Genomic DNA, 17,199 nt, shown 5'->3' with positions numbered 1-17,199 from the left:
TAGGCACAGTCTTTTAGTAGCTTTTAAACCATGCCACTCCAGACACCAGCCTTGGGCATAAGGCTGAACCTTGTCATAGTGCCCCTGAACCTAGTAGTGGCAAGATGACATTTGCCCTTATTTCCCATCACCTGTCTTCCTTGACTTTCAGTAGAATTGACATCTGTCCTTAGCCCCTTGGCTTTCAGTGGTAAGATGACATCTGTCCTTAGCCCCCATAACCTGTCCTCTGACTTTCAGTACCAATTGTGCCCACCTTCCTATATGACATGGAGTTCAAAGAAGTCAACTCTTCTCTGCACCTTGGCCCTGCCGGAAGTTCCCCACATGCCCTCGCCTCTCCTCCCTTTTCCACCATCTTCTCCTTCTTCGACAACAACACCATGGCTGTTGAAGAAAGCGTGCCCAGTGGCATAGCATGGATGAATGACACCGCCAGCACCATCCCACCTCCAGCCACTGAAGCCATCTCAGCTCCTAAAAACAACTGCTTGCAAGGCACAGAATTCTTGGAGGAAGAGAATACCCGGGTCGGGATTCTGTTTGCTTCAAAGGCTGTGATGCAACTTCTGGTCAACCCTTTCGTGGGCCCTCTCACCAACAGGTATCTCACTGGGTGTAGGGCCCTGCACGGTACACAGGAGTAGGAGGACTAGAAAAGTATACAAAGGGGGTTGGAAGGGAAAAAGAAGAAATACTCACTTGTCTGGTTCCCCAGGGGAGTCAGCTATTTGGAAAGCTCGTTATGCAAAGAATAACTTGTTACTGATGAAACGTCATGGGATCAGATTTTCTTAGTGATATATTGAGTATTGAGTAGCGAGAAGAGAACCATGAACAGCAGTGTGCTGTGATGTTATATCAGTGACCTGGAGCGTGGCTTGAATGGGAAAAGGGTATGAACGGGACAGTCGTGTTGTAAAATCTAGAGCACTGGCTTCCCAGAAGTTGTATTTAGGATTATTCTGATATTTTCAAGAGATATACACTCTACCTATATACTCTACCTAGGCTATCCTTTCTGGAAATGAGAATTTTGGCCCTAACATATGGTCATATTTGCATGTTTGTTTATTTGCTCGTACTCATCCACTATTTCATCTCCACGCTACATTCAGAGGCATGTTTTACCATACTCCCAAATAGCTGCATTTCTGCTCCCACTTACATTTAAAAATGTAGTCCAAGTATATGAGTGCCTGTTGGAATTGTATCTTTTTTTTTTTCAATTCCCTTTTAGGATTGGATATCATATCCCCATGTTTGCTGGCTTTGTTATCATGTTTCTCTCCACAGTTAGTAAGTAATTTGCTTCCTCTTTTCTTCCCTTCACTGATTACCTTTGATTTTATCAAGTGAATGTGATGTAGATAGCAGGGTAGCCTAGAAAGTAATTAGGCATCTGACTAAGCAGAGTGGGATACTGATTTAAATGCTCTGCTCTTTTTGGTATGCGGACTATAACAGTAGTGACAATTCAGTCTAGTTGGAATTGGTCTATTCTGCTATACAAGAACAGATATTTTATTCCCTTCAGCTGGACATAATGAAAGCTGTTTGAATATGTATGCTATGGTGTGTGTGTGTGTGTGTGTATGTGTTATGTATGTATCAGTAATCTCTTGAGCAAGTTTAATACAAACTTTCCATCTACAAGAAGCAATGATATTTTTTCTTTTTTTTTTTTTTTTTGAGACGGGGTCTCGCTCTGTCACCCAGGCTGGAGTGCAGTGACCGGATCTCGGCTCACTGCAAGCTCCGCCTCCCGGGTTCACGCCATTCTCCTGCCTCAGCCTCCCGAGTAGCTGGGACTACAGGCGCCCGCCACCTCGCCCGGCTAGTTTTTTTGTATTTTTTAGTAGAGACGGGGTTTCACCGGGTTCGCCAGGATGGTCTCGATCTCCTGACCTTGAGATCCGCCCGTCTCGGCCTCCCAAAGTGCTGGGATTACAGGCTTGAGCCACCGCGCCCGGCCCAGCAATGATATTTTTTCGATATGCCATGGTAAAGGGCAACTAACAAAAAAAAATGGAAATTGGATAATAATATCTGGAAAATTCCAAAAAGCCTACTCCTTTTCAGTTAAGGACTTTAAAGGTTAAGCTTAGAAAAGTAAATTTTCTAAAGAAATAAGAAAGAGAAAGACAAATTGTCTATCCAGGATCAGCTAAATGTTTCTAATAAAATGGAGATGGAATAAACACAGTACATGAGAAAAGCAAGTCTGGAAATTGATGCTGAGAGGTAAAGGAAGAAGGAATGAAAAGGGGTTAGCATTTGCAGGTTAAGGCAGCCTGTGGATCCAGCCTTGGTTCCCGGTGGCCCTGCTGATCCTCTGCTCTCCAACAACATACCTCCTTCTCCCTCGAGTTTTTCTTATTACCTTTCCGTTTCTTATCTACTTTCTCTCTTCCTCTTCCTCAGCTTCTCTTCTTTCCCAGCACAGGACTTGATTCCTATCAACCCAATTTTAACAAGAATTTGTTGCATTCTGGGCTGGAAGGCTGCAAAGTGCAAGAACTTGAGGTGTGAGGTTCTCTCTGAGAACTGCATCTTGTTGGTGAAATTTTAGCGGACTTGAAGAAAATGCAGAAATTCAAGTTAGCACTGTTCTTGGAACTTCTAGAAGCTCAGCCTATGCTAGGCAGCAAATTTAAAAATAAGATGCCCTATTTCATCAAATGAGGCTTAAGATTTATTCCATACAATTTCATGCAGTGCATGTATAATGCCCAGAGGGCCATAGTCACATAAAGAATGAAAAGACAAGATTCCAGGTATCAGAAGTGTATGATGGTTGCCTGGGGAGACATGAGACACACACTGAGAAGTAAGACAATGCGGTGTGCTAGTGGATCTGGGACGTTTTAGCAGGATATCTTTGCCTGATTCTCTGCCAAGAACTCATGTTTTAAAAGCTTTACTTTTAAAGTAAACTATGTATGTTAAATAATTATTATTTAACTTATACCAAACTGTATATGTTAAATAATTATTATTTCTATAGGATAGCTGTGTGACTACATGGAGTTGGCCTAATTCTAACCAAAAGAAAATACTTTTGATGTTTAGGGTATCCTTGCAGCATTGTCCGATGTTTCAAAAAAATACTTAAAAGAGAATGTTGATGCCCATTACTACCCTTAACCTCTCCATCCGCCATGCCTAATGTAATCAAGAGTGAAATGGTGGCCCATGTAAAGGGTCCAAAGTGAAGAAAAAAACTGCTTTGGTTTTCCTAAATAGAATGACCGACTCTCCTGTCTTGCCTGGAATTGAGGGGTGTCTTAGTCCATTTAGCATTGCTGTAAAGGAATACCTGAGGCTGGGTCATTTATATTAGAAAGAGGTCTGTGGGCTCATGGTTCTGCAGGCTCTACAAGAAGCATGGCGCCAGTATCTGCTTCTGGTGTGGGCCTCGGGAAGCTTCCACTCATGGTGGAAGGTGAAGGGGAGCTGGCTGTGCAGAGATGAGAGAGGAAGCAAAAGAGAGGAGAGGGAGGTGCCTGCCTTTTTTAAACCACAAGCTCTTGAGAGAACTGTAGAGTGAGAACTCACTCACCACCTAATGAAGGACATTAAACTATTCATGAGGGATCTGCCCCCAAGACCCAAACACCTTCCACTGGGCCCCATCTCCAACACTGGGGATCAAATTTCAGCATGAGATTTGGTGAGGACAAACAACCCATATCCACACTATAGCGAGGGGCTTCCCAGGATGTCAGACTTTCTGTTTTTGTGGCGGTATTTTGAGTTTCAGTTTTAAAAACAAGGAAGTTCTGGGCAGACCAAGATGAGTGGGCCACTCTGTTCTCAAAGGACATTGGAAGAGTAGACAGAAAAGATTGGAGATGACAAAGCCCGAGAAAAGATGCTGGTGGCCAGGAAAGGAGAGACCAAGAATGTACATCTTTGGGACACAAGGAGAAGTTCAGTGTGATCATGTCTGTCGGGAAGTAATGGGAGAAGATTAAAAACACAACCAAAGACATCTGTAATGAATGGGCAAAGGGATTACAATTTTTCTGATTCAGACACTTTGAGGAGATTATTCTTACTCTAGGAGACATTATTCTGGAATTGGAGGTGAGACATGTCTGGACTTAACTACCCTGACCAGCAGCACCCTCTGATTTAGTTTTGGTAACATATTCCTGTTGGTTCTCAGTTTCATGGGCGTTCATCTTCAACAGACTGACCCTCTGCAAGGGCAATAACTAGATGCTATTTTTATTTTGCATTTGCTACAGAGTCTAGGAGAGCTGCGTATTCAGTATAATTCAATAAATGCTGATTTTGTCTGGTTAAAAGATCATTCAATATAAGATATAAAGAAGGATCTGATTGTATCACAATATATTATTTTCTACCCAATTCCCATAATCCTCGAAGCACCCCGTTACTGTCACTGTACTCCAGATGACCCTGTAGGACCCAGCAATGGTAAAGACCGGATCTGGGTGTCGCACATGGAGAATCCAGGAGTATGGTCTAAGAATCAGTTTCCAGCCCAGGACACTGAGCTTCATGGACATCCCTCATTTCAGTGGACAGAATGTTGGGTTCTTGGCAAGAGATGTAGAGACTCAGCCTTCCATCTGCTGTGTGGTGACTTGGTTTATACTTCTGTGGTTTCTCAGTTTTCTTGCATTTAAAAAGTGGTTCTGATGGAGGAGTAGGAGATTGAAAAGACAACTCAAAAAACAGGGAACAGTCATCATGCTTTATTAAAAACATATGCGTCATGACTCATATCTGCAGTATCATGGGCATGTTCTCTGGCAGCCAGGGAAGCAAAGGCAATTTGCTAATGCAGTTATCTTGCTATTCTCTTTGCCCAGTGTTTGCTTTCTCTGGGACCTATACTCTACTCTTTGTGGCCCGAACCCTTCAAGGCATTGGATCTTCATTTTCATCTGTTGCAGGTAACCCTGGCAACTTCATCATGCACACACACATGCACGCATGCACACACACACACATCTCTTACTACCTCAGATCCTATATTTATATGGAGAAATTAAGGAAAATATCATCTGGATAGGTAGAAATTGTGACTCAGAAATAAGGGAATTGGGCTGGGCACAGTGGCTCACACCTGTAACCCCTGCACTTTGGGAGGCCAAGGCAGGAGGATAGCTTGATTCTAGGAGTTTGAGACAAACCTGGGCAACCTGGGCAACATAGTAAGAGCTATCTCTATTTAAAAAAGAGAATAAGTTATCCAGCCATGGTGGTGTGCACCTGTGGTCCCAGCTACTTGGGAGGCTAAAGTGGGAGGATGGCTTTAGCCTAGGTGGTCAAGGCTGCGGTGAGCCGTGGTTGTGCCTCTGCACTTCAGGCTGGGTGACAGCTAGACCCTTACTCAAAAAAAAAAAAAAAGGAATTATAGAATTTCTGACAGGGTCCATAGATCCCTGAGCCTGACATAACTTCCTCTGCTAATATTCAGATGCAGCTAGCTCAGGTCAGAACAAGCCTCCAGTAAAACCATGAAGAAGGGCAGGCTTTTATTTAGTGCCACTCAATGGTCCTTTGTCTGTCCCCCTCTTAGTACTTAATAGGAATAATCATGTTAATACTATCGGTAATACCAGTACAGTTTTCACAGTACTGGTGAATACAATATCTAATGCAATCCCATGAAGTTGGTATTTTATGCCATTTTACCCATGACTATGAAAGCCTGAGAGTCCAGCTGCCGTACAGCACTAGCCCACACTCTCTTCCAGGTCCCCAGTGCTCTTCTGTTCTTCCCTGGGCATCCCTGTTAAATAGAATGGTCTCTGTGTGCCTAGGTTTTCCTTTCCCTGACCTGCTCTGTAACCCCTCGTTTAGGGAAACATGCTCAGAAACAAGAAAATGCTATGAAACATGGTATAATCAGACAATGGATTTTCTGTGTTATCCTTCCCAGAGGCCTTGTACTTTCAACAATATTCTGAACAGGAGTGGACAATGTGGGGGTTTGGGGGACTAGGGAGGGCAGTACTTGAAAAATACTATGGGTTAAGTTTTATAAAACCCCTCAAACTGAAACTCTAGCTAAGATTGTCACTGAAGAGATAACAGAGTGGGACCAAGGGTTCTGAGAGGTGGATAGAAGCCCCTGGGGGCCAGTTGCATCTGTCACTCTCTGCACAGGTCTTGGGATGCTGGCCAGTGTCTACAGCGATGACCATGAGAGAGGACGAGCCATGGGAATTGCTCTGGGGGGCCTGGCCCTGGGGCTGCTGGGTAAGTGGCACCAGCTGGAGCTCTGGGTTCGGGAGGGTGGGATTCCAGGAAGCAGGTGTTCCCGAGGTGTGGAAGACGAGTATTTTCCTTCCCTCGTTGGCCTCATCCTATTTCAACTCCTTCAGAAATATCACTGAGAAAATGTAAAAGTTCCTTCTCCTTAAGAAGCTGGGAAACACATAAGGGTCAGGGAAAGGTCTGGAAGCCCAGCCTGTTGGAGGAAGTGAGCCTCCCCGCATTACAGGCCACTGCCTCGTCTCAGTTCCCATGCACACACCACCAGAGCATGGCTGTTGCCAGATGCTCTGCTAAATCCGTTACAGGCATAATCTCTTTTATTCCTCACCACCAGGAAAGAAAGGAGGATTGATTTTCCCCATTATAGAGATGAAAATAAGAATGGCGAAATAGCCATCCAAGATCACACAGCCAGGAAACGCCGGAGCCAGGATACAGACTCCAATTTTCTGGCCTTGGAAACCCAAGCTCCAAACGATAAAATTACCCTTTCTTTGAGGCTCATCCTTCATACTACTTTACTGACAACTGACATACTTTCACTTATTACATGCCAAGCACAGTGCCAGTACTGTAGGGTGCGAAGCCCCAGGCATAGTTCCTGCCTTCTAGGAGCTCACAAGCGCATCGAAAAGAAAACACCTGAAATCTCTTCCCTGGCCTACGCCCCACCCTCTAGCCCCATGGGAAGCACAGGAAACAGAATCCCTGTTATTTGTTAGTATCTATCAAACCAAACGCCCAATCTAAAACCTGTGCATCTTGAAGTCCTTTATCATGTCCCAAGTGAACTCCCAAATGAACAAGCTTGTTAGATCCTCAACAGCCACTCCTGGCTCCTTGTCACTTCTGGGTTAGAATTTGGCAGCAGCCCCCTTCTTGTGTGCTCCCTCCTTCCACCACGATGCCACCTGAAGAATCTTCCTGAGCCCAGAGTAGGTGGTGTTTCTTCCCTGATGTCTCTCCATAGGCTGCAAAGCCAAGTAGATGACTCATCTGTGTATACAAGGTTCCTGCCTATGCAAGGCTCTACTTTTCTCCTCTCAAATATTCATACTCTGCTAACACCCACTTTCTCCTTTCTTTCTCTAACTACACACTCTTTTCTGACACCTCTGTGTTCTTCACACAAGCTTCTTCCCCTCCAGATACTCTGCACTTGGCAAAGCCCTAGTGGCTGCCTGGACTTCCTGAGACATCAACTGTGCGTTCATTGTATGCAACATTTTCTGTCAAACTTTCACCATGCTTTAATTATTTGGGTCCCTCCCTACACACACACCCCCACACACACCCCCACACACATACATTTCATCCACTAGAAAGTGGGCTTGTTGGAGACAGGGATCATGTCTCCATCTCTGAATTCCCAGAGCCTCTGGTGGAGCTTAGCCCCTAGCAGCCCTTCTGCAAATGCTCACGGTGTAAATGTGGACAGTTCTCACTGGGTAGGACTCACCCTCACCTCTGGAATCTGTGTGTGCTTTGCCTCTCCAGTGGGAGCTCCCTTCGGAAGTGTAATGTATGAGTTTGTTGGGAAGTCTGCACCTTTCCTCATCCTGGCCTTCCTGGCACTACTGGATGGAGGTAAGTCACCATCAGAGCCTCCAGCAGGACACGGCCCAGGTCAGGTTGGGAATGTGTTATGTTGTGGTGTCCGTCTTGACTAAGAATGGGTGGTGTGGACATGCTTTGATGAATCAAGGACTGCCCCACTGTAGAAAAGAGAGAAGAAACTCAGAGAGTTAAATTTGCACATAATAGGGTGGTAGCACTACAGCTGCTATTGGAACCCCCAGCTATTCAGTAGACACGCTGAACTGTCTCGCCTTCTTTCTTTCTTAGCACTCCAGCTTTGCATCCTACAGCCTTCCAAAGTCTCTCCTGAGGTAAGCAGACGCAAAGCTCCGTTGCTAACAGATATACAGGATGGCTGAATGCAGAAACCCAGGCATGCCTGTCAAGTCATCAGAAGAAAAGTAAAGAGGAATAGAGTCAGGGAAAGTGAGAACTGTGTTTGGATTCTAGGATAGGGCTACATTTCACGTAGTGTGGGGGATAGTGAGGTATTTGGCTTGATGTTGGACAAAGATGGTTGAAAAGCCTTGTGAAGAATCAAAGAAGCCATATATAATATATACAATATATATATATATATATCTTCTGTATATATATTCTGTATGGCTTCTTTGATTCTTCACAAGGCTTTTATAACATACACATATAATATATAATATATATGTGTATATTATATATGTTATATATATTATATATGGAGATATATATGGAGATCTTCAGATATATATGAATATAGATATGGAGTATATTTATATGTATACACACTCCACATATATATGGAGTGTATATATACTCCACACATATATGGAGTATGTATACATATATATTCATGTATATCTGGAGATTTCCATATCTATACACACACACACACACACACATGTAATTATAGCTAGGAGATAATGACATTGGGGACTGAGTATCTGGAGCTGTAACATCATCTCAGAGATGAAGGCTGTGGGGGCCACCTAGACAGCCTCTTCTCCAATAAAAGATATCCTCTGTGAACATCCCTAACTGTCATTCTGTCACAGTTAATAAGTATCAGAGTTGGTACTTGTTTGACTCTAAGCCAAAAATGGCTCTGGAACATCCATATCCCACCACGAAGGAAAAAAAGTAAGAAAGTGCATCAAGTGTAAAAAAGTTTGATCTAAAGGCCTTGACTTTGCATTCCACAATTCGTCAAGGTATTCCACAAGTCGTGAGGCCCCTCATCATTCTTCAGGGCTTTTCATGCACCAGGAGCTCCGCTTAGTGCGCCATCTATGCTGCATCTTATACATTCCATGAAATAAGTACAATTTTTAGCCTCACTCTACGGATAATGAAATCGAGGGTAAACAGAGAAACATCTGAAAGAATTAGAAACTATGACGTAATCAATACTTTTAGAGTGCCAATTCCCCCAGAGCGACCAGGAGTCTCCCGCAGTCTGCTGAGATGCTGCTGCTCTTTACAAACTGGCTTTAGGAGTAGGATGTCTGGGTCCATGGGAGGGAGGTCATAACCACCACCCATCCAGGACTCCTCAGGGCAAGAAGCACCAAATACCCTCTGCACAGGCTCCCAGGCCTGGAATATGCTTGGGCCCGGCACCCCTCCAGCCCTGGCCAAAGCATAGGGACACTCATCCAGGTGATTCAGCCATTGTTTATTATTAGCTGTGCAGCCATGGAGAATTATTCAGCAAGTAAATCCAGCTTGAGATTCCAGGAAAGTGAGGCACCCACAAATATCTACTTTTCTGAGACAGAGTCTTGCTGTGTCACCCAGGCTGTAGTACAGTGGCACAATCTGGGCCCACTGCAACCTCCGCCTCCTGGGTTCAAGAGATTCTCCTGCCTCAGCCTCCCAAGTAGCTGGGATTACAAGCATGCGCCACCACACCCAGCTAATTTTGGTATTTTTAGTAGAGACGGGATTTCACCATGTTGGCTAGGCTGGTCTTGAATTCCTGACCTCAGGTAATCCACCCCCCTCGGTCTCCCAAAGGGCTGAGATTATAGGCATGAACCACTGCACCTGGCCCATTCTCTCTCTTTCTAACAAATATACATTATTATTATTACTAATTTTTTGAGCCAGTTGACAGTAGATTGATTGTATCATTCCCTTACCCCAGATACTTTAGAGCATTTTCCCTAAGAACAGGATTATTTCCTTATGTAATGACAATAGAGCTATCAAATTCAGGAAATTTAACATTGATATAATACTTTAGTCTGATTTGCAATGCCTACTCTGATTGTGTCAATTATCCCGATAATGTCTTCCATGGAAGTTTTTTTTTTCTCTAGTTCACGGTCCAGTCCAGGACTGCATAAGACATTTGTGCATCACACCTCTCTAGCCTCTTTTAATCTGGAAAAGTTCTCAGCCTTTATCTTTCATGACACTGACATTTGTGAAGACTACAATTATCTATAGGGCATTCCTAAATTTGGTTTGTCTGATGTTTCTTCATGATACCGTGGCCTTCTGAGTGTCATGTCTGGAGGTATTTAATGCCCATCACCTCTCAGTGATGATGTCCATTTTGATCACTGGGTCAAGGTGTCGTCTGGGTGACTTGTGTAGTTATTACTTCTTCACCTTGTAACTAATAAATAACTTGTGGGAGACATTGTAAAGTCATATAAATCTCCTACTCCTCCTTAAATTTCCTTTCTGCCTATATTTGTTATCCATTGATGATTCTTGACTGACCTAGCCTTTACTATAATGTTTACAAAATACTGGTTTTTCTAGGTTACCAATTCGTCCAAATCATCAGTTGGCACTTTGCTGTAAGGAATAGCCATTCCTCCAAGGCAGGCGGATCACTTGAGAACAGGAGTTTGAGACCAGCCTGGCCGACATGGCAAAACTCTGTCTCTACTAAAAGTACAAAAAAAAAAAAAAAAAATTAGCTGGGCATGGTGGTGCGCACCTGTAATCCCAGCTACTCAGGAGGCTAAGGCAGGAGAATCCCTTGAACCTGGGAGGCGGAGGTTGCAGTAAGCCACTGTACTCCAGCCTGGGTGACAAAGTAAGACTCTGTCTCAAAAAAACCCCTAAAAAACAAAAAAAGAATAGACATTCCTTTCTTATTGCCTTTATGCATATATATTTATAAATATTAATACCTAAATAGGTATATGATAATTTTATGTACATGTGATTATGTTCAGAAAAAACTTAAAAAAAATTTATCTGATTATTATCAGTGTAGAATCATGGAGTCCTATTTTTGTAGCTCATCACTCTCCTTATTTATTTACTTATTTAATTTTTTTTTGGAGACAGGGCCTCTTTCTGTGACTGAGGCTGGAGTGTAGAGGTGTGATCATGGCTCACTATAGCCTCCAACTCTTGGGTTCAAGTGACCCTCTTGCCTCAGTGTCTTGAGTAGCTGAGACTACATAGGCATGCTACCACACCCAGCTTATTTTTAACTTTTTATAGAGATGGAGTCTCCCTGTGTTGCCCAGACTCGCCTTGAACTCCTGGCCTCCAGTCCTTAATTGTTTTGATGCTCAAATTGTCTTAGATTTGACAAGTCAAAGCCCCTTAACTGGTTGCTGTGTCATTTTAACATACCTTCATTGTTTTTTGAGTAATGTTTTACTTTTTGATACAAAAATATGTCCTACGTTCATCTTGTACTTTCCCTGCCTCAGCCCTGAAATCATTTTGCCAAGGAGCCCAGGTTCTTATTAGTATGAATGGTGTTTAGAAACCAAACTATGGGGCCAGGCACAGTGGCTCACGCCTGTAATCCCAGCACTTTGGGAGGCCGAGGCAGGCAGATCATGAGGTCGGGAGATCGAGACCATCCTGGCTAACACAGTGAAACACCATCTCTACTAAAAATATTTTTTAAATGAGCCAGGCGTGGTGGCGGGTGCCTGTAGTCCCTGCTACTCGGGAGGCTGAGGCAGGAGAATGGTGAGAACCTGGGAGGAGGAGCTTGCAGTGAGCCAAGATCACGCCACTGCACTCCAGCCTAGGTGACAGAGCAAGACTCTGTCTCAAAAAAAAAAAAAAAAAGAAAAGAAAAAGAAGAAACCAAACTATGGGCACTCGATGTGTTCTTTGCCATTGGGATCACTTTGTTTCCCTGCCGTCTTAATGATGGAGCTAATACACACACATGAGTTCGTACTGAGACCTCCACTTCCAGCCCAACTTCGTGGGATTTTTCCCTGCTTGCCCCATTCCATACAAGTATTCTCCTTCTTTCAAGGTAAGAAATTTGTCTCCCCCTATTATACAAATAGGTAAATACCTATTATACAAATAGACAAAAACATTTATCTATTTGTATAATTGTATACTTACCCATGCTATTACAAAAAACAAAAAACAAACCTACCAAGAAATATCAAGATTTTTTCAGTTCTTTCTCCCTTAGACTTAGTGAATATAGCCAAATACTACATCTAGAAATTACCGTACTTGCATTGGTTCTTTTTTCCACCTTTAGTGTGATTATATAATGCATAATGCATTTGAAATTCATTTGCATCCATTTGTGGGTTTTTTTTTTTTTTTGGCATTTAGTTTTAGTTTTTTTCCTCCATTCTGGCTAATTATATTAATCTGTTCAAGTTGTCAGACCAAAATACTACAGATTGGGTAACTTAAACAACACATATTTATTTTCTCATGACTCTGGAGGCTGAACGTCCGCAGTCAAGGTACTATTGAGGGTTGGTTTCTGGTGAGGCCTCTCTTCCTGGCTTGCAGACAGCCACCTTCTCAGGTTTCTTCACATGACCTTTACTCAGTGTGTGTGCACAGAGAAAAAGAGCCCTGATGTCCCTTCCTCCTTTAATAAGGACAACAGTTTTGCAGATTAGAGCCCCCACTCTCATGACCTCATTTAACCTTAATTACCTCCCTAAAGATGCTGTCTCCAAACACAGTCATATTAGGGGTTAGGACTTCAACATACTAATTTGACCAAGGTGGGGCTCCATTCATCCCAAAACACTAAAATAGTTTTATTTTTTGAATATATAAAACATTACCACCTAAAAGTCAAAATTATTCAAAAAGGTATACTCAGAAAGCATCAATCCTTCCAGTCTTTCTAACCCTTCCCCTCCCCCACCCCTACCACGCGTAGGTAACCAATCTTAATGCCTTCCGGGTTGTCTTTCCTGTGTCTTTGTGTTTTTTCCTCAAAATAAATAGCTTATGTGTTTTCTTATTTTTCCCTTTTCTCTTACATGAAAGGCAGCACACTGTGAATTCTTTTTTGCATTCTCCTTTTTTTCTCAATAATATGTCCTGAAAATTACTCTACTAATTCATAGAACCTTTCCTCATTATTTTACACCTGTGTGATACACACACACACACACACACACAATTGTGTATGTGTACACAACGGTACACAATTGTGTGTGCACCATATTTTATTCCATCTCCTGTGTTTAGGTGGTTTTCAGTATTTTGTAGTTACAAATATTGCTGTAATTTACATGTGTGCATTTTTATAATGTTAGCATTAATCTTTAGAGTCAATTCCTAGAAGTGGCACTGTTGGATCAAAGGGTTTATTGGATTTTTAAATATATATTTTAATGATTTACATCAGTTTCTTTAGTTTGAATAATAATGGGGTGAGAGAATGATCTTTTTAGTTTTAGAATCTCTAAATTTCTCAATCCACTATTGTGTGTGTGCAGAGAGGGTTATCATACCAAAATGATCAAATCTATTACAAGACAGAATGTAGTAAACACCGTGAAGAATTAGGACATAGTGTTCAGGATGTTTGAAAGAGAGAGAAGCCCCAGCTACTGAGTCAGGGAGCACTCTGGAAAAGAAGGAGCCATTTAAGCTTGACTTTAAAGAGTGGGTAGACCTTGGAACTATGGAGAAGCAAAGGGCATGTAGTTCAGGCAAAGGCAACAACGATGGCTGAGGGACTGCTGGGATGCATGGAAGGAGGGTGGGGTGACCAAGTTTAGATGAGAGTGTGTCTTGATGAGAGTGGGTACTGCATGTTTAGGCTGCATTTTAACTCTGCTTCTTCTATCTTAGTCCAGTGTGGCTCAAAATTATCAGAATTAATTCAGAAATCTTGAAAGGCTTTCTGAGTTATGGGCTTCTGTGCTTGCTTTTGGGATTCGGTGCTCTGCCTGTGGTTCTCCCAGGACAAACATTAGTACCAGGGAGATCTAGTGGAAACCATGAGTCCAGACACCTATGTCCAACCCTAATCTTGCTACCAGTTCACTCTGACCTTGTTGATGGTCATGTGAAGGCAGGAATCACAGCTGGAATATATTGCTTCTCTATCTGTGACTACTACAGTGCCTACCTTGCGCACAGGAGGGGCCCTGCCTCCAGCTCCTCTGTGGCATCAGACAAGTCACTTTCTCTCCCTGCACTGCGATTCCTGGTCTCTGCAGTAAAGGAGCTGCTGTAGATTGTCTCTAAGCCCCTAATTGCATCTTCTCAGATTCTGTGAAAATAGGAGAGATGTATGCACTGTACAAATGGACATTTTTTGTCATCCATGTTCTCAGAGTGCCAAGGGGACTCCACTCTTTATGCTTCTCAAAGACCCTTACATCCTGGTGGCTGCAGGTAAGCTGGCGATGACCTCCCATTGGGCGGGGAGTGTCTGGGCTTCAGGCAGCCACGGCTGCTCACAGAATGGTCTCCCCAGGGTCCATCTGCTTTGCCAACATGGGAGTGGCCATCCTGGAGCCCACACTGCCCATCTGGATGATGCAGACCATGTGCTCCCCCAAGTGGCAGCTGGGTAAGTGCCCTCAGCCCCGCTCAGGGCCTGGCAGGAGGAGGTGGGTGCCATGAGTCCTTTTGTTCAGTGTTACATGGGGACAGTGTGCTTCCTTTGTAGAATGACCTCCCATGTCCACACCCATGAATCAAGCCCAAGCGGGTGTGCAGTCCCTCAAAGAAGCAGTCTGAGAAAGGGGAGGGTGGGAGAGGATGAAAGGGGCTATGGAGAGGTCACATACCTAGCTGTGCAGTAGAATGATTAATGATTTCCAGTCCAAAGATTCAGGTTTTGGTTTCAGCTTCTTTGATTTTCTATGAAAACTTGTGCAAAGACTTTAAACTCTCTGAGCATCACTTTTCTCATTGCTAAAATGAGCATCAAAATACTATCTAGTTCAAGGGAAATAGGATGAATAAATGACATACGAGGTGAAAATGCTTTGTTCCATGTACAATATTCATGTGCACCATTACCATCCACATTTTTCTCCCTGCAGCTCCTCATCCTCAAGACTATCATTTGGTTATTATTATTATTTTTTTACCTCTATAAAGGTGCTTATGTAGCCCTCACTTAGGAAAAGCTATGGGCCCAGGAGAAAGGGTTCCAGCTTCCTTCGTTCATGCAGAGACTTAGAGAGGAGCTTGGGGATGAGGCTGTAGCCCTTCCCAGGAACACTGAGGAAAGAGGATGGGGAAGGCTACGTGCAAATTGCTCCGTCACTGCCAGGAGGAGAGGCTTACAAGGCCAGAAGGGAAGCTGATAAGAACCTGATATAGTTCAGCATGCAATAAAAACCACTAAATCTAATTTTGGGGGGGACAATTCTAAGCAAGACTCCCAGCTGCACTCCTAGTGCCAAATTGAATTTTTATGGGTTGCAAGTGCTTTTGACCATGACGATTAATTGAGTTAGTCGGTGTTCAGTGCAGATAATGCATCCCCTGCCCTAAGGCTCTGGCCTCTCAGGCTCTCCATACTGGTGAGCAGCTGCAACACAGAGTAGCTCCTCCCCAGCAGCCTAGGCACCAGCCTCAGTTGCCAGTTACCAATTACTCAGTTACCAGTCACTCAGTTACCACCATCTTTTATAGCTTCCTCAATGCTACGTGGTCTGTAAAGTCTGACATCAAAGATTATCCAACAACTACATCAGAATCACCTAGAGAGCTTGTTAAAACTCTGATTGCTGGGAGACAGTGAGCAATTCAGTCAAAAGACAGTGAGCAATTCAGTCAAAACAAGTTTTCATCCCTAGTAAGTTTCCAGGTGATGCTGATGTAGCTGGTCAGTGATCACACCTAGAAAATTGCTGCTGTACATGAAGAACACCCCTCGAGTGTGTTGGGAGGAACAAGCGAGTCCATGCTTTTGAAAGTAATGTGTAGTCTGCCTCTGAGTGCTTGCTGTGTGGCCCACGGTATGCTAGATAGCTTCACCAAGGAGAGGAAAGAGCCCAGATCCACCTGGGTTTGAATCCTGACCACGTCACTTCCTGATGGTGACCTTGGATAAGTTATTTAACCTCTTTGACCTCTGATGTGGTCTGAGTGTGTCTCCCAAAATTTATATGTTGGAAACTGAATCCCCGATGCAACAGTCTTGAGAGGTGGGACCTTTGAGAGATGATGAGGTCATGGGAGCACCCTCATGAATGGGTGAAGGCCATTATCATGAGAGTGAGTTTGTTATAATAAAAGGGGAGTTCAGCCCCCTTCACCTCTCTCTTGTGGGCGCTCTCTCTACATGTGATCCCCTTTGGCCATGCTATGATCCAGCAACCAGGCACTCCCCAGATGGCCAAACAGATGCTGGAGGCTTGCCCCTGAATGTCTCAGTCTCCAGAACGCTGAGCCAAATAAATCTCTTTTCTTTATAAATCACACATTCTGGTATTCTGTTATATTACAGAGGAAGAAAATGGACTAAGACAGAAAATGGGTACTGAGAAACAGGGCTGCTGCTATAACAAATGCTGGAAAACATGGAAGCAGCTTTGGAACTGAGAAATTGGTAGAGGCCGCAATAATTTGGAGGAGCAGGCTAGAAAGAGCCTGTATTGCTGTGGTTAAGGCATTAAGGGTGATTCTGGTGAGGGCTCAGAAGAAGAGGAGAGCTATAGAGAAAAACTGAATCTTTTTAGACATTGGTTAAGAGGTTGTGACCAGAAAGTTGATAGAAATATGGACAGTAAACGTCATTCTCAAAAGGTCTCAGATAGAAATGAAGAACAAGGTATTGGACACTAGAGTAAAGGCCATCCTTGTTTTACAGTTATACAGTTACAAAAAACTTGGGGGACTTGTATCCATAGCTTAGGACTTTATGGAATGAAGAACTTAGAGGCAATAAACTAGGATAACTGGCAGAAGAAATATCTAAGCAGCAAAGCTTCAGGCTGCATGTGGCTGTTTTAACTGCGTATATAGTGACATGTGAGAGCAAATAAATGATTTAAAGGTGAAATTTATGATTAAAAGAGAAGCAAAACAGAAAGACTTGGAAAATTTGCTGCCTGGCCTTGGAAAGAAGGAAAAGGCATGTTTAGGAGAGCACACCAAGAGTGTGGCCAAGCAACCTAAAGCAATTAGTATGGATAAAAGGGAGCCAAGTACCGTTTA

General features: G+C 43.3%; 1 protein-coding gene across 3 annotated transcripts in view; it reads left to right on the top strand.

The window, feature by feature from the left end:
* The window catches only part of SLC18A1 (solute carrier family 18 member A1), a 35,380-nt gene that overhangs the window by 3,800 nt on the left and 14,381 nt on the right, over nt 1-17,199 (top strand). For 2 of the 3 annotated variants that reach the window (XM_025394495.1, XM_025394496.1), the window contains 8 exons: nt 241-604; nt 1,241-1,299; nt 4,845-4,928; nt 6,148-6,240; nt 7,756-7,845; nt 8,104-8,147; nt 14,358-14,418; nt 14,501-14,596. In XM_025394495.1, the coding sequence (XP_025250280.1) occupies nt 241-604; nt 1,241-1,299; nt 4,845-4,928; nt 6,148-6,240; nt 7,756-7,845; nt 8,104-8,147; nt 14,358-14,418; nt 14,501-14,596 (891 nt within the window). The remainder of the gene's footprint in view (nt 1-240; nt 605-1,240; nt 1,300-4,844; nt 4,929-6,147; nt 6,241-7,755; nt 7,846-8,103; nt 8,148-14,357; nt 14,419-14,500; nt 14,597-17,199) is intronic. The other variant, XM_025394497.1, reaches the window with a different exon arrangement.

This window comes from Theropithecus gelada, chromosome 8 (genome assembly GCF_003255815.1).
Source record: "Theropithecus gelada isolate Dixy chromosome 8, Tgel_1.0, whole genome shotgun sequence".
Lineage (NCBI taxonomy): Eukaryota > Metazoa > Chordata > Mammalia > Primates > Cercopithecidae > Theropithecus > Theropithecus gelada.
The sequence above is the reverse complement of the archived record's forward strand: the minus strand, read 5'-3'. Positions and strand labels throughout refer to the sequence as shown.